Here is a 23,841-nt window from a genome sequence, read left to right as displayed (position 1 = left end):
TGGAGAAAATTGAGTTATCGGTTTAAAGGTAAGTACTCGACTGGCAGAGTTAAGGTTAAGGGTATAGACTCAGGGGACTCCCTGGGTCAGATAAGTAGAGTTGTTACACCCTCAGCGGCACTGGGGCAGCCGGGTGCAGAGTGAGTTAGGCCCAATATTATCCTATGGGAGGCAGGGGGGCCTTTGATTGGTGGCTGCTGGCTAGCAGGCCACGCGGCTGTGGGAGCTGGGTTCCTGGTCACTTGCTCAGGGCAAATGAGGAAGTAGATTAGATTAGAGTAAAAGTAGCACTGCCAGGGGCACTCGGGCGTCTGGGTGCAGGGTGCTTTTCAGCTGTCGGGCACTCAATGGAGAAGCTCAAGAACTAATAAAGGCTGCAAGCTCGGGGACGAAGATTCTTTGGGTGTGACCACCAATTCGAGAGGTAAGTTGGGTAGTTGGAGGATAGGTAGGCACCCAAGAGTTGGGCACAGGGGGCTGCAGGGCGCCGGGTGCAGAGGTGCCTTTTGGTGTCAGGAAATCTTACCCTCTGCTGGTCACGGTTGGAGGGGTCCCTGGTTCTGAGGCTGCAGGCGTCGTCAGGAGCGCCGAGGTGGGTCCTTGGGTGCTGGATTCGGGGTCACAGTCGCCAGGGGGGCGTCCTCGTGGTCTTTGTTCACTCCAGCACAGGCCAGGCTTGGCGACTGCAGTGTGTGCAGGGTTCGCGATTCCTTGCTGATGCCAGGGTCAGTTACTTGCTTTGAGCAGTACCACTGCTCGTGGGAGTCCCAGGTAGTTAGAGTCACAAGGCAGTCAGATCCTCTGTGGTTTTTGAGGTTGCTGACCACTGGAGATGCCTGGGTTTAGCAGGAGAAGGTTCGATGGTCGACAGGCCGGTAGGTCTGGGGCCAAATCAGTTGGTGTCTTCTTGTTAGCAGCTGCACGGCAGGTCTTCTTCTTTCTTGTTTCGGAATCTGGATCTGAGGAAGGAAGGTTCTGGGTGCCCCTAAATACTGAATTTAGGGGCGTTACAGGTAGGTAAAGGGCAGGAACCAATGGGTCCCTTCCCTGGGGTGGGTACACCCCCTATCCTGCCACTCTCCTGTGGGAGGGGGGCAGTAGCCTAGTCCTGCTTGGGCAGGGCTTCCCATCTTCAAGATGACGAGAGCCCGGAGATGTGCTTCACCTTGCCTCCCCCACCTGAGGGGTGGAGTTGGCAGAGGCTGGCACACCCCCTTTCCTTCCTTGGGGTATCCGGCCAGTCTTCCCACCAGAGTGGGGGTCAGAACTGGTAGGGGCCAGTTGCTGAGTACAGCAAGTGGCCTGGAGACGCTCACAAAGGAGGCATGCCTTAGAAGCTTCCCCTGCCCATCCTGGGGGAGGAGACCTAGCACCTCGCCCAGGATGTGCATTATTACAGGCCCAGGAGAGCGGATGGCTCTCTACCCAGGGGTCCAGCAACATGTCTGCTGTGTGGCAGCCTAGGCAGTCCCTCAGACAAAAAGTGGATTGTAGGTTAGGTTCAGGGGGCATCTCTATGATGCCCTCTGTCGTGCATCTTACAGTAAATCCCTCACTGGCATCAGTGTGGGTTTAATGTGCTGAGACGTTTGATACCAAACTTCTCAGCCTTCAGTGTAGCCATCATGGTGCTGTGGAGTTCGTGTTGACGACCTCCCAGCACCATATACTCTTAATGGCAGCACTGCACTTAGTGCCCAGGAATGGACCTGGTTACTGTAGGGGCACAGGGCTCCTGCCTCTGTGCCCACACCACTGGCATAGGGCACCCAGCTAGAGGGGTAACTGAGGTATGCCAGGGAAGTGTGTGTTGTGGGCATGGCACACAGGGATGTGTGCCATGTCGACTCTTTGTTTTGTTCTGCACCAAGACACTCAGCCTGCAAAGGCAGTGTGTGTGCGTCAGGGTACAGGGCCTCTAAGGGTGGCACAATAAGTGCTTCTGCCCTTAGGTTCCTTCTCTGGTCACAAGGCCCAGGGTACCTAGGGTACCATTTACCAGGGGCTGACATGTGACCAGAGATGCCAATTGGGTTTTGGCTGTTAGGCAGTTTTTAGGGAAGGAACACAGGCCCTGGGCACCTGATTGGCAGGAGCCCAGGGCACACCATGGAAAAGTGCATCAGTTATCAGGCAAAAAGTGTATGGGGGTGGGGGGGGTTACTGCAACAGAAACCCACTTCCTTACAACATGGACATCCTTCTACTTTTTACTACTCCATCGAAACCCTTCGTGGCCAAAACAATTTAAGGATGGAGTCGATGCCCATACGCACTATCGTCCTAGGGAGGAGTCAGCAACTGGCCCCCTACCTTGTGACTACGAACACTTCTTCCAAGACAAAAACAAAGTGCAAACATCTGAGCCCAACACCAGATGGCAATCTATGCAAAAGTATTCAAATCTGCAGCTCGACATGCCAAGAACAGATGCATACTGGTAAGTAGCATTTTCCTTTCTCCCATAGGACTGCATCGACTGCTTTCTTGTGACAATTGTTCTGTATGTGGAGTTGGTTTATATGAAACCTTAAACTGCATATGTACAAAAACGGATTAATTTACCTTTTATCTGGGAAATGTCCCAGGGTGACAGCTAGGCATATCACACGGATTAGAAAAAGTAACTTAAAAATTAATCTGAATAGTAACGTACAAAGTAATTATAATAGTAACTGAAAAGTGATTTTGAATTACCTGTAAACAAACCAATTGCATTTTACTGCATTTCAACTGCTTATTCTTGCAAAGTTTAATTTCACTTACCTGCACCAGGCCAAGCCTGGCTTGCTTCTAGAAATAAAATACAACTAAATAATATTTTTATACAAACAAATTGGGATGAGTTCAGTCTTTGAGTGTGTACAATACATGCTTAACACTACCCTCTGATAAAGCCTTACTGCTCGCCCACACTGCCACACATAGAGAGTAAGGTTCTATCTAACTTTACCTCTGCCTACCTTTGGGGTTCCACTGGACTCTGTGCACATTACACCTCACTTTGGTATAGTATTTACAGAGCCAGCTTCCTACATACACAGCTCGGTGATGGCTTTACTGAAGATTGAGAAGATTGGTATTAAACATCTCCGTATAATAAACTCACACTGATGCCAGTGATGGATTTATTATAAAATGCACTCAGAGCGCCTCTCAGGGAAACGACCGACCTCTAGTGGATTGGCCAGTCAGCCACCACCAAACAGGTTGCAGACCTCATGGGGTGAGAGCCTTTGCTCTCTCAGAGGTCAGAAACAAAGCCTGCTCTGGGTGGAGGTGCTTCACACATTCCCCATTTCATGAACAGCAGCACTTGGCGGTGAGCCTCAAAGGCTATCACCTTGTGAAGTGCTGAATTGAGCAGCTCCAACTAGTGGAGATGCCCGCCCCCGCGTCCAAGCCCCACTTTTGGTGGCAGGACAGGTGGCAAAATTAGTAAGCAGAGTAGGAGTCTTCACCTTAGCTTGGCACACCCCTAGGTTTTCCAAGGACCTGAGGTGAACACCTCTCTTAAAAATTCTCCATCATGAATTTGAGTATTAGGCCCAAAGAGTTGTACCAAATACAGGGCCAGCTTCCTACACCCATGTAAATATGCATGTTCGAGGCATGTGAGCTGTATATCACATGCTGTGCATAGCTCGCCATCTAGTGTTGGGTCCGGATGTTTGCACTTTGTTTTTCTTTGAAGAAGTCTTTCCAGTCACAAGGTAGGTGACTCCTCCCTCCTTTTGGTGATAGTGCGCATGGGCATCGACTCCATCTTTAGATTGTTTTTTTCCACCATTGTGTTCGGATGTATATTGCTGAGCTCCGGTTCGGCACCGTTTCTCAGACCCCTTCGACGCGCAATCCTCTACCCTAGACAGTATTGTTATTGATCGCGGTTTCACATTCTTTGTGTATCGTCTCAACTCAAAACAACTTAAATTGGAAAACTTGTGGCGGGCTGCCTGGCCTACCCGCGCCAACAGCACTAGCAGTTGATGGAACGGACTCCTTTCAAACTCTGCCCCGGATGTCGTGCTAAATTTCCACGCACTGACTTGCATGAAGTGGGCAACCTCTGCCTATCCCCAGAACACGACGAGAAAGACTGCGACGCGTGCTGATCGTTTCGATCGAAGAAGACGCTTCATGACCGCCGGGCTCGACATCACGAGATGCAACATCAAAGCCGCTCTGCACCGGCCATCCTCTGTGAAGATTCCGACACAGAACATCACGCTCAAGGAACAGAGGAAGAAGAACAACATATCTCCGTGTCCGAAGCCGACTCTGACATAGAAGAAGAGGAGCAGATTACTCCGGGTCAACATACCATGAGTAAAGATAACCCCTTGCCCCCTCAACAAACAAAGTAAAAAAGGGTCCGGTCCCTCCTCTGCCCTCAGGCCAAGGTCGGCACAACAAAATGTTTCAGATGCCCCGCCCTTGGGCCCGGGACCGAAACACAAAGAAAAGCCTTCCGGCTCGATCTCGAGTCGGCCCCATATCGGTGCCCAAGCAACACCTTTGGCACCGAAACTTCTCTCTGTGACAATCCCATCTTTACCGAAGAAACCACCTTCGGCACCAAAAGGTTCGGAACCGAAACCTTCGATGCCAAAAGTGGCGAGTAAAGACAAGGACACTCCGTCTGAAGGGCCTTGGTCCGATGCCACGCCGTCAAATCCAAAACAGAAAAAGCAGTTGATAAACCCAGATACAGGGCATATCCATGCCACCCTTCCAAAAAAAATTGAAAATCTACCAGCTGGAGGATTACCACATTCCTCTCAAAAGAAAGTGTGGGTACTAACCCTTCTCCACCTTGCATTCCACCTCCTTCCCCCACTGATCCCAACTTACTCATCACACCCACACATTCACCACGATCACCTGACCCACAGGATGATGGGGATGGGGATGAAGATCAGGATGGACCACAGGACATTGACCCCTGGGAGGATTATCACACTGACCCAAACATGGATAATGACCCTGATTTATATCCGTCCAGACCCTCACCACGAATAATTACACCTAGGGTGGAGAAAAAGTGTAAACCTGCACCTATTGATCCCACTTGCATCAAAGGGCAGTTACCCTTAGACTCTCTTGTGGTTTCTAACGCTCGCAAGAGAGCTAACTCACAGACTATAGCTGAGGCCCCTCCTCCTGACAAAGAGTCCAAGCTGATTGATGCCTAGGGCAAAAGAGTAGCTTCTCAAGCGGCCAATCATTGGCGCATTGCTAATACTCAAGCTTTGTTGGCCAGATACGATAGGGCTCATTACGATGAGCTAGAAAAGCTCATGCAATTTCTCCCGGACGAGCATAAGGCTTGGTCTAATGATCTGATCCAGGAAGGCAAACTCATTACTAATACTTCCATCAGATGTGCCCTAGACACAGCAGACGCAGCAGCTCGTGCAGTAAACACTTGCGTTCTACTGCGCAGGCATGCTTGGTTGAGAATCTCAGGATTCAAGCCTGAGGTACAAACCTCCATTCTAAATCAACCGTTTGATACAGAACATCTCTTCGGCCCAGCAGTTGATACCTCGCTGGAGAAAATGAAAAAAGACACGAGGTTGCGAAGTCCATGGGGGCTTTACAGTCCTCTACAAATAGGGGTTCCTTTCATAGCTCCTTTTACAGGGGTGGCTCCAACTGTATCCACAGAAACTCACTCCTCCTCTTACAAGGCTAACAACCAATCACCCTCATCAAAGAGGCTATTTTAGAGGAGGTTTTAGAGGAAACAACGGTAAGGGCAGAGGCAACTCCACACACACTTCCCCTGCAAACAAACCGTGACTTCCTTCCGGTACAAACCCCCAAAATCATTCCACTCCTGTCGGGGGACTTCTCTCAATTCATACCTTTCTGGAATTTATTGATCTCAGACAAGTGGGTCCTACAAATTATCCAATATGTTTACTTCCTAGAGCTTACAGATATTCCCCCAAAGATTCCTCCAAGATTACTTACAATTCCACAAGAACACTCTCCTCAGGCAGAAGGTTCTCTCTCTGTTGGAAAAACATGCTATAGACCGGGACCGTGGTATACTCCCTGTACTTATTCATTCTCAAAAAAGACTGTTCTCTCGGGCCGAAACTAGACCTCGTAGAACTAAAACGATACATTCAGTCGGACCACGTTCACATGGTCACACTTCAGCAAGTGCTCCCACTACTTCAACAAGGCGACTTTCTATCCACTCTGGACTTGAAGGACGTCTATTTCCATATTCCCATACACCCTGCTCACCGCAAATACCTCAGGTTTGTGGTAGAGGGCCAAGATTATCAATCCAAGGTCCTCCCATTCAGAGTATCTACCGCACCCAGGGTTTTCACAAAGTGATTGGCAGTAGTTGCAGCTCATCTACGAAGACAACAAATTCACGCTTTCCCATACCTAGACGACTGGCTCATAAGTCAGCTCTCAACAAAGCTGCCTACGCCACACTCAAAAAAACAGAGCATATACTCCACGAACTTGGGTTCACTGTAAACCTGGCCAGGTCAACATACAGGTGTTTCTAGGAGCCACAATAAACACTCAAAAAGCTCTAGCGAGTCCCAGCCCATCCAGAATCCGCAACATGCAGACTCTAATCTCTCAGTTTCGGCCCCAACACTCCTTACCAGCTCGAGTGTTCATGCAGTTACTAGGAATGATGGCGTCTTGCATCCTAATCGTACCTTACGCAAGACTTCAAATGCGTCCCCTCCAAGAATGCATAGCACGTCAATGGAACCAGGCTCCGAGTCGGTTATCAGATCTAGTGTTGGTGGAAGGCCGCACCCATCGCTCTGCAGTGGTGGAATACACAAAACCTTTCAAAAGGGCAGCCCTTCCTCGACCCGGTTCCACAGATAGTGCTAACAGCAGACGCATCACTCACTGGTTGGGGAGCTGATCTCCAATAACATACCATTCAGGGCATGTGGAGCCTGCAACAAAAGCAACTCCACATAAACCATCTAGAGCTGCGAGCAATTGTTATAGCGCTCAAAGCGTTTCAACTTCATCTAGTAGGCAAAGCTGTCCTAATTCGTACAGACAACATGACAGCAATGTACTACATACAAAAACAGGGGGGGGGGGGAGACACACTCTCTCCAGCTGTCACAACTAGCTAAGACCATCTAGAGATGGGCAATAAGTCACAAAATGTATCTCCTTCCAGAACACCTTTCAGGAGTAAACAACCAGATTGCAGATCTGCTCAGTCGTCAACGACACCAGATCCATGGATGGGAACTCCACCCTCAGGTTCTCCTCTCATTCTTTCAAATGTGGGGCTTCCCAGAGATGGATCTGTACGCCACACACCTAAACGCGAAATGCCAAAACTTTGCATCCAGGTATCTACACCCATTGTCCAAAGGCAATACTATGGATGAATTGCTCAAAGATATTTGCCTATGCTTTTCCACCTCTCTCACTCATTCCCTTAGTGGTTCGGTAGCACAGACAGGCTTCCCTGACACTAATCCTCGTTGTTCCCACATGGGCCTGTCAACCCTGGTTCACAACTCTGTTGGAGTTATCTGTAGTTCCTCACCAAAAACTGTATCTTTCTCCTAATCTCCTCACTCTGGGCCATGGAGACATAAGACATCCAGATCCCAGTCATCTCAACCTTGTGATCTGGCACCTGAAATCTTAGAGTTTGGTTACCTAAATCTTCCGTCAGACTGCATGAATATCATCAAAGAGGCTAGATGCCCTACCACAAGAGCATGGTATGCAGCAAAATGGAAGAGGTTTGTGATATTGTAATAACAATCATATCAACCCGCTTGATGCTTCAATACAAAACATCATTTGCTATCTATTACATCTACAGCGCAGCAATTTAGCCTCCACATCCATACGCTTTTGTTCCACCACATAAAGGCAATCCTATATCAAAATCAGGTATTGCACGATGGATAGTCAAGTGCATTCAAACATGCTATATTAAAGCAAAACACACCTTAACAATCCCCCCCTAGAGCACACTCCACTCGCAAACTAGGAGCCTCTATGGCATTTTTAGGAAATGTACCCATAGATGACATTTGCAAAGCTGTAACATGGTCTATACCTCACACATTTACAAAACACTACTGTGTGGATGTCTTCGCTAGACCGCAAGCTCGAGTGGGTCAAACAGTTTTACGTACACTATTTCAAACAGCTGCAACAGCTACAGGTTAGCCACCGCTTTGGGAGATAACTGCTGTATGGTCTATGCACAGCATGTGATCTACAGCTCACATGCCTCGAGCGGAAAATGCTACTTGCCCAGCATGCATCTGTTCTGAGCATGTAGAGCTGTAGAGTCACATGCACCCCCCTCCCCGGGTTCCTATATCTGTTGCAGTACTATCTTACTTAGATACAATATACATGGACATCTCTATTTACTACTCTTATTAACTCCATCATCACCCTCTGCGTCAAAACAATCTAAAGATGGAGTCGATGCCCATCAGCACTATCACCGAAAGGAGGAGTCACCTACCTAGTTACTGGAAAGACTTCTTCAAAGAAAAACAAAGTGCAATATCCGGACCCAACACTTGATGGCGAGCTATGCACCGCATGTGCTCTACAGCTCTACATGCCAAGAACAGATGCATAATAGGTAAGTAGCATTTTCCTTTCATTCCTTTAGAAAAAGACATCTTAATAACACCGTAAACTGTGCATATAGATTTTACCAGCCTCTAAAGTAGCATGTAATGTTTTCAGATAAAGAATCAAGTGAAAGCAGGCCGGTATCCTGAACGACGGCATTAAACCTTTAATCCAACAGACTGACCCTGTTGTCTTATTTTTCTGCAGTTAAAACTCTCAGCTCAAAATCATTTAGCATATTTTCATGGTACATTATAATAAGGGCCTTATTGATTACATTTCATTTACCAGCTTTTTTCCACAGAGGACATTTCCTGCACTATTCATGAGTGTCCCTCCTGTGGCACTAAACAGCCAGTAAAGTAAGCAAGTCATTGGTGAATCCTTTCCTCCTGACAACCCTATTTTAAGAATAGCCCTATCAGTCCGGGAGCAGGTTGAGGAGGACACAAAATGATTCTGAAGGGATCCATTTCAGACATGATGATTACTGCGGAGCCTCCTCAGAGTGTCCTGCTGGGAGGTCTATCCTAGATGAACTGCTGCCTTGGACTTCTCGATGATCAGCACTGAAAAGCTTGAACACTTCTGCTGGGCATCAAGGCCTTAACTTCCCGACATAAAAATGCTGGAAAGTACAGCCAGACACGCGTACAGCTTTCAGTGTTGAGATGTTGGCTTTCATTCTGAGAATCCCATTCACTGTAGGACAGGCAATCTTTTTGATTCCTACTTGAAGGGTAATGACAATGAGCAGATATCTGAAAGAAACATGTTAGTTAGATTCCTCACCTTAGAATATCCCCAGGCATCAGGCTGGATCCGGAAAGATTTTTCATCGGCATTACCACTTGCACGTCGCTAGGTGCCGTCTGCAGCTCCGCGTCCGTCGTCTGCGTTGTGCGCCGGAATGACTTCATCGGAGTACTTAGATGCCGCCCTCGCGCGCTGACGTCAGTTCTTATTTTTTCCGCGCCAGACAGCGCCGATCCGTGAAGAGCTTACCCCTTTAGTCACTTTTTGACCTCTTTTGTCTACTCGATTCGAACTGGTGCCGGTAAGATGGCCGGGTTTAAAGCCTGTGACTCCTGTCATCGACTGGTGTCGGTGACTGACCACCACCGCCGGTGCCTTTACTGCCTGGGGGCTGACCACGATGTGGAGTCGTGCATCGACTGCCAGGCCTTGACCTCGAAGGCTAGGCGGGAGCGGTCCCTTAAGCTTTTCGAGCTCCGACACTGGGCACCGCGCTGTTCCCGGTCCAGGAGGAGGTCGAAGGACCGGTCGCGAGCCGCAGCCACCACCACTGCGCGCCGGGGTCAAAGTCTTTAGGTAAGTCGAAGTATGCTAAGAAGTCCAAGAGGCGACATCGCTCTTCGGACTCCCCTCGCCGGTCGCGCGACTCGGTCGAGGGTCCAGGTGGTACCACCCCCGCGGCTCCGTCGGAGCCGCAGGAGCCGCGTCCGTCCCCATACCCTCTGGTCCCTGGGACTGATGCGACTCCGGCGGAGATCAGTGCCTTCCTCTAGATCATGAGGGGCCTGGCTCCACCATAGACGCCTGCCGGCACGCCTTCGGGCCCCGCGGGCTCGACTGGGCGACCTAGTGAGCCGGTGGCTCCGGCCCAGGCGCCGTCGTCGACTTCGGTCCCGACGCTGCAGGTTCCCGTGGGATCCAGGCCTTGATCTGTCGGTGCCGGTCGACCTCACAACGCCTCCTCCGCCGGCGCCAAAACCGGTTCCACCCCCGGCTCCATCTCCGGACTATGCCGTTCCCCGGTTCCGTCCGGGCCCGGCGCCGGTGCGGCGCCGCAGCCGACGCCGATGGATGAAAATTTCATCTACCGTCCGGCTCCGATTATTCCCCCTGTTTATCAGGAATCGGATGACGGGGGCGACTGGGAGGGGTCTGAGGACCCTCTGGCCATGCAGGCCAACTTATATCAGGACTGGCCAGATGAGCTGGGGGATGCCAGTGGTCTGGACACCTCCCCGGACACTGTTTTCATCTCTCCTCCGACTGTGGCTTCGGAGGAAGGTGCTTCATTTTCAGTAGTGCTGCGCAAGGCGGCCGAAGCCCTTGGGCTGGAGCTGCCTGATGTGGCCGTGAGGACTAACCTCCTCACTGAAGTGCTTCAACCGTCAGCAAGCTCCTCGGAGCCTCTGCTGCAGTTCAATGAGGCACTAGTGGACGTTCTGAAGGGCACCTGGTCCAAGCCCTTCAAAGTACCTCCTGTGGATCAGAACGTGGCCCGGCGCCACCGCCCTGCTCTGGGCGACCCCAGTTTTCTGTCCCAACACCCCAAGTCCGAGAGCCTGGTTATCCAGGCCTCTACTTCCCAATCCTCCTTCCCGTCCGCTGCCCTGGAACTGGAATCCAAGAGGCTAGAGCAGTTTGGTAAGAAGCTGTTCTCTTCCCTTAGTTTGAGACTGCGGTCCTTGAACACCGCTTGCCTCTTGGACCGTTATTCCCACTCTCTGTGGGATACAGTGGAGGACGTGCTGCCCCAGTGTCCGGAGGAGTCCCGGACGCGGCTCGCCCAGGCTCTTGCCGACGGGCGGGATGCAGCACGACATGCTATTCGATGTGGACTATACACTACGGACTCACTGGATAGGGCGATGTCCACCACGGTGGCGCTCCGCCGCCACGCCTGGCTGCGGTCCACGTCTTTCTCAGGGGATGTCCAGAGCACCCTCATGGATATATGCCCTTTGATGGCCCTCTCCATTTTGGCGAGAAGGCGGATAGTGCGCTGGTGCGCTTCAAGGACTCCCGGGCTACGGCCAAGTCCTTGGGCCTCTCGGGGCCGTGACCGCAAACTTTCGCCTTTCGTCTCTTTCGTGGCCAAGGAAGGGGCGCCCCCTCACGTCCGCCTAGCCACCGGCCGCAGATCCAACCTGATCGCGCTCGCGGACGTTGATTCCGCCGAGGCGGTACCAGGGTTCAACGGGACGGTCAGTCCACATCCACCCCGGCAGCATCCGCCTCAAAGACCTCCTAGTCCGTGCTTTTAGGCCCATTCCACGCCAGTGGGCGGCAGAGTTCGCCATCACCTGCTCCACTGGCGTTCCATCACGTCGGACAGGTGGGTGCTGCAAATCGTCCGAAGGGGCTACTCCCTCCCCTTCGAGACGACCCCTCCAGCCATGCCACCGCAGTGCCACCGCATGTCGGAGGATCACTTTTATCTTCTACGGGAGGAAGTTGCAGCCCTCTTGGCCAAGGGGGCCGTCAAGCGCGTTCCTGGTCCAGAAGTAGGTCGTGGTTGTTATTCCCACTACTTTCTGGTTCCCAAGAAGGGCAAAGGGGGCCTACGCCCTATCTTGGACCTCAGGCGCGTCAACGCCTTCCTCCGGAAGGAGAGGTTCACGAGGCTTAACCTAGCTCAGGTTCTGGCTGCCCTGGATCCAGGAGACTGGATGGTAACGTTGGACTTGCAGGACGCCTATTTTCACATTCCCGTCCTGCTGGCCCTCCGGCGTTACCTGCGGTTCACGGTGGGTCAGGAGCATTTCCAGTTCACGGTGCTCCCCTTCGGCCTCACCAGTGCCCCTCGGGTGTTCACGAAAGTGATGGCGGTGGTTGCAGCTCATCTGCGCAGATCTGGGGTACCAGTCTTCCCCTATCTCGACGACTGGCTGTTGAAGGCGGTCTCGCCCCAGCAGGTTGTCTCCCACCTCCAGACTACGGCCGACCTCCTGCATTTGCTGGGGTTCTCCATCAACGTGCCGAAGTCGCATCTGAGTCCCTCCCAGAAGCTCCTTTTCATCGGTGCGGTTCTGGACTCTGCGCAGTTCCAGGCTTATCCTCCGAAGCAGCGGGTCCGGGATATTCAGGCTCTGATTCCCATCTTTCAGCCTCTATCCTGGGTTTCGGTCGGGTTGGTGCTGCGGCTTCAGGGTCTGATGGCCTCCTGCATCTTGTTAGTGCATCACGCCAGGTGGCGAATGCGGGCGCTGCAGTGGGCCCTGAAGTTTCAGTGGGCCCAGCATCAGGGCAACCTGTCCGACCATGTCTTGATCTCGGAGGGCACTGCAAAATAGTTGCAGTGGTGGCTCACGAACCGCGATTGGGTCAGCGGCAGATCCCTCTCCCTACCCCACCCGGAGCACGTAGTGGTGACGGATGCGTCCCTCCTGGGATGGGGGGGCCACATGGGGGAGGCGGAGATCAGAGGATTCTGGTCTCCGGCGGAGTCTCGGCTCCATATCAACCTTTTGGAGCTGAGAGAGATCCGACTTGCACTGAAGGCATTCCTTCCCGTTGTCTGGGGAAGTGTGGTGCAGGTGTTCACGGACAACACCACCGCCATGTGGTATTGCAACAAACAGGGCGGGGTGGGGTCGTGGACCCTTTGTCAGGAGGCTCTGCGCCTCTGGACATGGCTGGAACATCAGGGCATCACCCTGGTGGTTCAACATCTGGCGTGCTCTCTAACGCCAGAGCAGATGAACTCAGCCGCTGGTGCATGATTGATCACGAATGGCGTCTCATCTCGGACGTGGCGCAAGGCCTCTTTCGGCAGTGGGGAGAGCCTTGGTTAGATCTATTCGCCACCGAAGAGAACGCGCAATGTCAGCAGTTCTGCGCGTTGGAGTTTCCAAGGCGGCACTTGCTCGGGGTCGCTTTTCGTCGCGAATGGAGTTGCGTTCTGTTATACGCCTTTCCTCCTATACCACTTCTGCCCAGAGTGCTGAAGATCAGGCGCGACCGGGCCCAAGTCATCTTGGTGGCTCCGGATTGGGCACGAAGGTACTGGTATCCCGAGCTACTCAGTCTGTCAATCGATCCCCCGATATGACTGCCTCTTCAGGAGGACCTTCTGTTGCAGCAACAGGGGACGGTCCTCCACCCGAACCTGTCCAGTCTCCACCTTCATGCGTGGAGATTGAGCGGCGACAGTTGATGCCATTTGACTTGCCTCCTGAAGTCTGCAATGTGATTCTGGCAGCCAGGCGTCCCTCCACTAAAATGGTATACGCCTGTAGGTGGAACAAATTTGTGGCATGGTGCACAGCAAAGGCTGTGGATCCCCTTTCCGCCCCTCTTTCTGAGGTTCACCTCTTCCTTCTTTCTTTGGCCCAGCAGGGCTCTGCTCTGGGCACTCTTAAAGGTTATCTTTCTGCTATCTCTGCCTTCCTTCGGCTTCCTGATCAGCCTTCTCTCTTCAAATCCCCTGTTGTTTCTCAGTTCCTTAAGGGCATTACTCACATGTTTCCTCCTGTCCCTTTCGTAATGCCTCAGTGGGATTTGAATCTTGTTTTGACTTATCTGATGTGCGCTCCCTTTGAGCCACTTCATAATTGTCCTCTTCGTCTCTTGACGCTTAAGACTGCTTTCCTGGTAGCCATCACCTCTGCTAGAAGGGTGAGTGAGCTCCAGGCTCTCTCTTCTAAGCCTCCTTTCCTTTCTATTCATCCGGACAAGGTTGTGCTCCGCACTCGCCCTTCCTTCCTTCCTAAGGTTGTGACTGCCTTTCACATCAAGCAGTCTGTTACGCTGCCCAACTTCTTTCCGCCTCTGCATCCCTCGAAAGAGGAAGAGCGGCTCCACCATCTGGACCCAAAACGTGCGCTCTCCTTCTATCTGGACCGCACAAAACAGTTCCGGGTGGATGACCAACTCTTCGTTGGCTACGTGGGCGCTAAGAAGGGGCGGGCGGTGAACAAGCAAACCATCTCTCGGTGGGTCGTTTTGTGCATCAAAGCTTGTTACTCCTTATCTAAAAAGGAACCTCCTGTTGGGTTGAGGGCCCATTCCACTCGGGCCACGGCGGCGACGACGGCCTTGGGTCAGGGAGTCCCCTTGCAGGACATCTGTCAGGCAGCAACGTGGGCCTCGCTGCACACGTTTGCCAAGCATTATTGCCTGGACAGCCAAGTCCGGAGAGACGGCTTCTTTGGCCGTTCTGTTCTCCAGGACTTTCTGGTGTGATCTTGGTTCGCAGACCCACCACTGGGGTTGGTATTGCTGGGGTATCTATTCTAAGGTGAGGAATCTAAATAACGTGTTTCTTTCAGATGAACAAGTTACTTACCTTCGGTAACGATGTATCTGTAAGAAACATTAGTTAGCTAGATTCCTCACCGACCCACCCATCCTCCCCGTTCTGCAAACCGACATCTAGGGTTCAGGTTATCCTTTTCAGGCCCCTAGACTTTTTTGGCACCAGTGTCGGTCTATTGCATGGCTCTGCGTTCCTGGCGCGGAAAGCTATGTACAAGAACTGAAGTCCGCGCGCGAGGGCGGCGTCTAAGTACTCCGTCATTCCAGAGCACGACGACGCCGACGCCTAGCGAAGCGCAAGGGGTATTGCTGACACAAAATCTTTCCGGATCCAGCCTGACGCCTGGGGATATTCTAAGGTGAGGAATCTAACTAACTAATGTTTCTTACAGATACATCATTACCGAAGGTAAGTAACTTGTTCTTCAATGCTTCTGCAGCGAAAATCCCCTCAGAGAATTGAATCCACCCCTCTGTCCCAGGATGTTCCAAATCAAAGGTGCAGTCCTACGGCAGCGCACAAGAACCACAACGACTCAACAAAACCATACTCCAGAAACATAACCCTGCAGTGGTCTCCAATACATGGAGGTCTCGGACACAAAGAAGAACTAGTGTACGGGAGTTATCTTATGGGCCATACATCTCTCCAGTTCATGTCCAACCTGTTGACGTTCTAGGACTTTAGCTAAGCCGGTTGGGAACAGGAACATGCTTGTTCAGTGTTCCTCAAATGGCCTTTCTGTTTATAGTCTGAAAAACGCACAGTCCCAGATGTCATTGCCTCCAGATATCATCAAACAGAACAGACAATGGGATCTTTTTGTTGTTGGCTGGATCCTAGATTGTAATACCTCGCCTTGTCAAGGTTTAGAAAACACTGGTAAAACAACCTTTATTTTTTATTAACTCTACATGGAAAACCCGTTACCTGCCCTGTACATCATCCTCAATGCCTCCATATGAAAAGAGAAAAGCAAGAAATAGATGTAGTCTGAGATCTGAGACAGAGTGACGCCCTCACCTGGCATACGTGTTGCACACACTGTCACTTAGAGAAAACCAAAAAAGGAGATGATTTGTTTAAATTAGTCTCGTCTAGTGGTGATTCCTCTGGTCCTTATTCGAGTTTGTTTTTGCACTACCATTTTTGTTAAGACTAAATCTACACTGAGAGTTAAAATTTGTGGCAGGAAGCAGGTTGTAACCTAAGCATCAATGGTCCAGGGCTCTCTCCTGCTCCTTCATCGCTCTCTGTGCTGGTTTGCTCCGCTTTGTGCTTTATCTCGCTGTTGTACACTAGTGTCTCACCCTCCTCCTGGGGAGTAGCAGGAGGCATAGTTTTCTGCAGTCTGTAGTCGGTCCCTCTGGTGAGGTGGGGTGCATTGATACAGTCCTAGGCACTAGAGATGACCTGCTGGAATGTTGAGATTGCCACTTGGTTGCCTGGCCCGTATTCATTATCTAGGGATCCCTACTATCGAGCTCTTTCGATCTCTCTGGATGCTGAGTCAGACAGTAGTTCTTGGCCCACTGTTGCTGATTGCACTCCTCAAAAGTTGGGGGAGGTAGAGGGGGGCTTCTAGGAGTGTATCTATGTTTATCAGACCCTCTCCAGTTTGACTCTATCTCCTGTGTCGATTCTGGCTCAGCCCCCAGATGATGCTCGCTCCCCTCCCTCTGTTGGAATACCAGAAAGGGACGGGCAGAATGTTTGAATGTATCACAACCACTGGTAATTACTTGGGAGGCATCCCAGTTTATTTTTTCCCCACTGTGTTAGGTCACCTCATACCAGACCCAATCATGCAAATCAATCTTGACCCTGCTGCTCATGGGAACAGTCCAGCCTGAACTACCAGGCCAGTTCTCTCCTGAGCTGGAACACAAGCAACCCAGGGCGGTTTCAGCCTGAGCTAAGACTACAACACAGAGTCTTGTGCTGGGTACACTCAGTGCTAATATTGGATAATTGTAGCATCTATTGTTTAATGTGCTCAACACTAGCAGAGATGTGCTATCTAAAGTTACATAAAGCACAGCATGCTTGTTGTTGTTATTATTTACTTGTATTGTGTTTGTAGTTTGAGGGGGTTGAGCCTGGTCCACTAGTACTCCCCGCAGTGAAAACCTCTCTGACTTGCAATATCTTTATAATGTACAGAAGGGGGAATATTTTAACCTTGTACAGCGCTTAATACGGTAGCACAAGCAGATTAAGGGGTTTATCCAGGACCACTACATATAATGAAATTGGCAGACAGGATTATAACTCTGGTATTCTGGTTGGTAAGTGAGCATTTTAACCATGAGGGGAGCAGCCTTACTCACTCAGACTTCAGCAGGTTCATGCTCCCTCCCTGGGTCCCTTTCATCTGCCTTCCTGGGACTCCTCCGGCTAGCTCCCTGGGGAACCTCTGTCTACCTCCTTGGGGTACTTTCACCTACCTGCCCCGCTACCACTCTGGGACACTCTGCACTATCTCCCCAAAACCTTCAATCTGTGGCCCCAAACACTCCTATCTATCTCCCCGGATGCTCCCAGCTGCCTCCCCAGGACACTCCCAGCTGCCTCCCCAGGACGCACTCCCAGCTGCCTCCCCAGGACGCACTCCCAGCTGCCTCCCCAGGACGCACTCCCAGCTGCCTCCCCGGACGCACTCCCAGCTGCCTGCCCGGGGGCACTCCCAGCTGCCTGCCCGGGGGCACTCCCAGCTGCCTGCTCGGGGGCACTCCCAGCTGCCTGCTCGGGGGCACTCCCAGCTGCCTGCCCGGGGGCACTCCCAGCTGCCTGCCCGGGGGCACTCCCAGCTGCCTGCCCGGGGGCACTCCCAGCTGCCTGCCCGGTCACTCCCAGCTGCCTGCCCGGGGGCACTCCCAGCTGCCTGCCCGGGGTCACTCACAGCTGCCTCCCTGGGGGCGCTTCCAACTACCTCCCTGGGGGCGCTCCCAGCTACCTCCCTGGGGGCGCTCCCAGCTACCTCCCTGGGGGCGCTCCCAGCTACCTGCCCGGGGGCGCTCCCAGCTACCTGCCCGGGGGCACTCCCAGCTGCCTGCCCGGGGGCACTCCCAGCTGCCTGCCCGGGGGCACTCCCAGCTGCCTGCCCGGGGGCACTCCCAGCTGCCTGCCCGGGGGCACTCCCAGCTGCCTGCCCGGGGGCACTCCCAGCTGCCTGCTCGGGGGCACTCCCAGCTGCCTGCTCGGGGGCACTCCCAGCTGCCTGCTCGGGGGCACTCCCAGCTGCCTGCCCGGGGGCACTCCCAGCTGCCTGCCCGGGGGCACTCCCAGCTGCCTGCCCGGGGGCACTCCCAGCTGCCTGCCCGGGGGCACTCCCAGCTGCCTGCCCGGGGGCACTCCCAGATGCCTCCCTGGGGGCACTCCCAGATGCCTCCCTGGGGGCACTCCCAGCTGCCTCCCTGGGGGCACTCACAGCTGCCTCCCTGGGGGCACTCACAGCTGCCTCCCTGGGGGCACTCACAGCTGCCTCCCTGGGGGCGCTTCCAACTACCTCCCTGGGGGCGCTTCCAACTACCTCCCTGGGGGCGCTCCCAGCTACCTCCCTGGGGGCGCTCCCAGCTGCCTCCCTGGGGGCGCTCCCAGCTGCCTCCCTGGGGGCGCTCCCAGCTGCCTCCCTGGGGGCGCTCCCAGCTGCCTCCCTGGGGGCGCTCCCAGCTGCCTCCCTGGGGGCGCTCCCAGCTGCCTCCCTGGGGGCGCTCCCAGCTGCCTCCCTGGGGGCGCTCCCAGCTGCCTCCCTGGGGGCGCTCCCAGCTGCCTCCCTGGGGGCGCTCCCAGCTGCCTCCCTGGGGGCGCTCCCAGCTGCCTCCCTGGGGACGCTCCCAGCTGCCTCCCTGGGGACGCTCCCAGCTCAGCTACCTCCCTGGGGACGCTCCCAGCTCAGCTGCCTCCCTGGGGACGCTCCCAGCTCAGCTGCCTCCCCGGGGACGCTCCCAACTCAGCTGCCTCCCCGGGGACACTCCCAGCTCAGCTGCTTCCCCGGGGACACTCCCAGCTCAGCTGCTTCCCCGGGGACACTCCCAGCTCAGCTGCTTCCCCGGGGACACTCCCAGCTCAGCTGCCTCCCCGGGGACACTCCCAGCTCAGCTGCCTCCCCGGGGACACTCCCAGCTCAGCTGCCTCCCCGGGGACTAGCTCAGCTGCCTCCCCGTGGACGCTCCCAGCTCAGCTGCCTCCCCGGGGACGCTCCCATCTCAGCTGCCTCCCCGGGGACGCTCCCATCTCAGCAGCCTCCCCGGGGACGCTCCCATCTCAGCAGCCTCCCCGGGGACGCTCCCAGCTCAGCAGCCTCCCCGGGGACGCTCCCAGCTCAGCAGCCTCCCCGGGGACGCTCCCAGCTCAGCAGCCTCCCCGGGGACGCTCCCAGCTCAGCAGCCTCCCCGGGGACGCTCCCAGCTCAGCAGCCTCCCCGGGGACGCTCCCAGCTCAGCAGCCTCCCCGGGGACGCTCCCAGCTCAGCAGCCTCCCCGGGGACGCTCCCAGCTCAGCAGCCTCCCCGGGGACGCTCCCAGCTCAGCAGCCTCCCCGGGGACGCTCCCAGCTCAGCAGCCTCCCCGGGGACGCTCCCATCTCAGCAGCCTCCCGGGGACGCTCCCAGCTCAGCAGCCTCCCCGGGGACGCTCCCAGCTCAGCAGCCTCCCCGGGGACGCTCCCAGCTCAGCAGCCTCCCCGGGGACGCTCCCAGCTCAGCAGCCTCCCCGGGGACGCTCCCAGCTCAGCAGCCTCCCCGGGGACGCTCCCAGCTCAGCAGCCTCCCCGGGGACGCTCCCAGCTCAGCAGCCTCCCCGGGGACGCTCCCAGCTCAGCAGCCTCCCCGGGGACGCTCCCAGCTCAGCAGCCTCCCCGGGGACGCTCCCAGCTCAGCAGCCTCCCCGGGGACGCTCCCAGCTCAGCAGCCTCCCCGGGGACGCTCCCAGCTCAGCAGCCTCCCCGGGGACGCTCCCAGCTCAGCAGCCTCCCCGGGGACGCTCCCAGCTCAGCAGCCTCCCCGGGGACGCTCCCAGCTCAGCAGCCTCCCCGGGGACGCTCCCAGCTCAGCAGCCTCCCCGGGGACGCTCCCAGCTCAGCAGCCTCCCCGGGGACGCTCCCAGCTCAGCAGCCTCCCCGGGGACGCTCCCAGCTCAGCAGCCTCCCCGGGGACGCTCCCAGCTCAGCTGCCTCCCCGGGGACGCTCCCAGCTCAGCTGCCTCCCCGGGGACGCTCCCAGCTCAGCTGCCTCCCCGGGGACGCTCCCAGCTCAGCTGCCTCCCCGGGGACGCTCCCAGCTCAGCTGCCTCCCCGGGGACGCTCCCAGCTCAGCTGCCTCCCCGGGGACGCTCCCAGCTCAGCTGCCTCCCCGGGGACGCTCCCAGCTCAGCTGCCTCCCCGGGGACGCTCCCAGCTCAGCTGCCTCCCCGGGGACGCTCCCAGCTCAGCTGCCTCCCCGGGGACGCTCCCAGCTCAGCTGCCTCCCCGGGGACGCTCCCAGCTCAGCTGCCTCCCCGGGGACGCTTCCAGCTGCCTCCCCGGGGACGCTTCCAGCTGCCTCCCCGGGGACGCTTCCAGCTGCCTCCCCGGGGGCGCTCCCAGCTGCCTCCCTGGGGGCGCTCCCAGCTGCCTCCCTGGGGGCGCTCCCAGCTGCCTCCCTGGGGGCGCTCCCAGCTGCCTCCCTGGGGGCGCTCCCAGCTGCCTCCCTGGGGGCGCTCCCAGCTGCCTCCCTGGGGGCGCTCCCAGCTGCCTCCCTGGGGGCGCTCCCAGCTGCCTCCCTGGGGGCGCTCCCAGCTGCCTCCCTGGGGACGCTCCCAGCTGCCTCCCTGGGGACGCTCCCAGCTCAGCTACCTCCCTGGGGACGCTCCCAGCTCAGCTGCCTCCCTGGGGACGCTCCCAGCTCAGCTGCCTCCCCGGGGACGCTCCCAACTCAGCTGCCTCCCCGGGGACACTCCCAGCTCAGCTGCTTCCCCGGGGACACTCCCAGCTCAGCTGCTTCCCCGGGGACACTCCCAGCTCAGCTGCCTCCCCGGGGACACTCCCAGCTCAGCTGCCTCCCCGGGGACACTCCCAGCTCAGCTGCCTCCCCGGGGACACTCCCAGCTCAGCTGCCTCCCCGGGGACTAGCTCAGCTGCCTCCCCGTGGACGCTCCCAGCTCAGCTGCCTCCCCGTGGACGCTCCCAGCTCAGCTGCCTCCCCGGGGACGCTCCCATCTCAGCTGCCTCCCCGGGGACGCTCCCATCTCAGCAGCCTCCCCGGGGACGCTCCCATCTCAGCAGCCTCCCCGGGGACGCTCCCATCTCAGCAGCCTCCCCGGGGACGCTCCCATCTCAGCAGCCTCCCCGGGGACGCTCCCAGCTCAGCAGCCTCCCCGGGGACGCTCCCAGCTCAGCAGCCTCCCCGGGGACGCTCCCAGCTCAGCAGCCTCCCCGGGGACGCTCCCAGCTCAGCAGCCTCCCCGGGGACGCTCCCAGCTCAGCAGCCTCCCCGGGGACGCTCCCAGCTCAGCAGCCTCCCCGGGGACGCTCCCAGCTCAGCAGCCTCCCCGGGGACGCTCCCAGCTCAGCAGCCTCCCCGGGGACGCTCCCAGCTCAGCAGCCTCCCCGGGGACGCTCCCAGCTCAGCAGCCTCCCCGGGGACGCTCCCATCTCAGCAGCCTCCCGGGGACGCTCCCAGCTCAGCAGCCTCCCCGGGGACGCTCCCAGCTCAGCAGCCTCCCCGGGGACGCTCCCAGCTCAGCAGCCTCCCCGGGGACGCTCCCAGCTCAGCAGCCTCCCCGGGGACGCTCCCAGCTCAGCAGCCTCCCCGGGGACGCTCCCAGCTCAGCAGCCTCCCCGGGGACGCTCCCAGCTCAGCAGCCTCCCCGGGGACGCTCCCAGCTCAGCAGCCTCCCCGGGGACGCTCCCAGCTCAGCAGCCTCCCCGGGGACGCTCCCAGCTCAGCAGCCTCCCCGGGGACGCTCCCAGCTCAGCAGCCTCCCCGGGGACGCTCCCAGCTCAGCAGCCTCCCCGGGGACGCTCCCAGCTCAGCAGCCTCCCCGGGGACGCTCCCAGCTCAGCAGCCTCCCCGGGGACGCTCCCAGCTCAGCAGCCTCCCCGGGGACGCTCCCAGCTCAGCAGCCTCCCCGGGGACGCTCCCAGCTCAGCAGCCTCCCCGGGGACGCTCCCAGCTCAGCAGCCTCCCCGGGGACGCTCCCAGCTCAGCAGCCTCCCCGGGGACGCTCCCAGCTCAGCTGCCTCCCCGGGGACGCTCCCAGCTCAGCTGCCTCCCCGGGGACGCTCCCAGCTCAGCTGCCTCCCCGGGGACGCTCCCAGCTCAGCTGCCTCCCCGGGGACGCTCCCAGCTCAGCTGCCTCCCCGGGGACGCTCCCAGCTCAGCTGCCTCCCCGGGGACGCTCCCAGCTCAGCTGCCTCCCCGGGGACGCTCCCAGCTCAGCTGCCTCCCCGGGGACGCTCCCAGCTCAGCTGCCTCCCCGGGGACGCTCCCAGCTCAGCTGCCTCCCCGGGGACGCTTCCAGCTGCCTCCCCGGGGACGCTTCCAGCTGCCTCCCCGGGGACGCTTCCAGCTGCCTCCCCGGGGACGCTTCCAGCTGCCTCCCCGGGGACGCTTCCAGCTGCCTCCCCGGGGACGCTTCCAGCTGCCTCCCTGGGGACGCTTCCAGCTGCCTCCCTGGGGACGCTTCCAGCTCTCTCCTGGGGACGCTCTCAGCTCTCTCCTGGGGACACTCTCAGCTCTCTCCTGGGGACACTCTCAGCTCTCTCCTGGGGACACTCTCAGCTCTCTCCTGGGGACACTCTCAGCTCTCTCCTGGGGACACTCAGCTCTTTCCATGACTACTCCAAGGTTCTCTGCCAGGGCGCTGTTTGCTCATCTTCTTTTACAGACCTGGCTCCTTTAGTATCTTGCCTAAGCTTCTTACTCCAGATCACTTCTGAGATGCTGCCTCTGTTATCCTAACATCCTCATCTCTGGTGTTTCTTTTTCCTCTCTGTACAACATCAGGAATGAAGGAACGTGTTACAGGGAATGTGACGGCCGTTCCCTCCTCACCAACATCTCCTCATCTGCTCTGGGCTCCCTGAGGGCCGGCGGCGTTCCAGGATCGGGGCTATCCTACTGCGTCTGGGTGCTCTCCACCTCGGACACCATGGAGCCCTGCGATACTGAGATGTCCTGTCCTAGCATCAGCCTGACTGTGCAGCCGAACATCACTTCACCCTGCCTGGTGAGTGTAAGAGGTGGACAGGCTTGCGAGTGTACAGGCATCCGGTCGGTGAGTGTAGGCACGGCAGACGTAGGACCTGCTCTCCCGTGAGTGCAAACAGTGCTGCCGGTTGAGGACGATCCCTGACTGGTTAATGTATACAGCGTCTGGTGAGTATTAGCAGGCAGTGGGACGAGTGTTGGAATTCCTCTGATGATAAAGGAGGGTGGTGCGCCCTCTATCGGATGAGTATACGGAGGGCATGGATGGGGGTCCCTGCCTGGTGAGTGCAGGTGTGATAAATGGAAGTGGGGAAGAATGTTCTGCCTTTTGAGTGTAAGTAAGAGAATGCCGGAGAGCATCATGCCTGGGGAGTGTAAGCTGGGCAGATGTTGTAGAGCAGATGGTTGGCAAGTTGCATGATGAATGTAAGTGGGGCAATTGGCAGAGGTACCAGGCCCCACTACATCTGGGCGTGGGTGACGGAGGCGGATCCCACCTACCAGTCTGTAGCACTTCTAGCAAGACCCTTGATTTGCGATTGTCCATGGAACAAGGACAGCTGTGTGCAAGATGAGGTAGAATCCGTGCATGGTTCGTCGTGATACAGGGCAAGTGGTTTAAGGCCTATTTCCCAGAGCATTGTGGCCGAAGTGATGAGGATTTCAGAGGCCATCTCATCATAGTGCATGTTTGCAGAATGAGGGGCTGAAGTAGCTTTCCGACCAAGGACCTGAGTTAGGGGTACAGAGGGCTATTCAGCATGCTAAGAGTGGGGGGCATGGTTAGTCTGAGCAGAGCAATGGATGGGACATATGCCACCGCCCCCACCTTCAGCATATGGGTGTGCAAGATAGGGTACTACCCCACCCACAGTGAGTGTAAGTTGAGTGCTCCTTTCACTGTGAATGTGAACATAACGAGGCCTAACAGCTTGGGGAAACTGTTGACTGTGAGCGTGACAATGTGTGGAGATTTATTGGGACTACCCCTGAATGCTGAGTGGTAATTGAAAGGAGG

The 23,841-nt window shown here is 56.5% G+C and overlaps 1 protein-coding gene across 1 annotated transcript in view; it reads left to right on the top strand.

Moving 5' to 3' along the window:
• MEGF8 (multiple EGF like domains 8) overlaps positions 1–23,841 on the top strand; it is a 634,126-nt gene that overhangs the window by 335,615 nt on the left and 274,670 nt on the right. The window contains exon 24 of the mRNA XM_085615576.1: positions 22,620–22,842. Within this exon, the coding sequence (XP_085471702.1) occupies positions 22,620–22,842 (223 nt within the window). The remainder of the gene's footprint in view (positions 1–22,619; positions 22,843–23,841) is intronic.

The sequence above is a fragment of the Triturus cristatus genome, chromosome 7 (genome assembly GCF_964204655.1).
Source record: "Triturus cristatus chromosome 7, aTriCri1.1, whole genome shotgun sequence".
NCBI classification, from domain to species: Eukaryota; Metazoa; Chordata; class Amphibia; order Caudata; family Salamandridae; genus Triturus; species Triturus cristatus.
The sequence above is the reverse complement of the archived record's forward strand: the minus strand, read 5'-3'. Positions and strand labels throughout refer to the sequence as shown.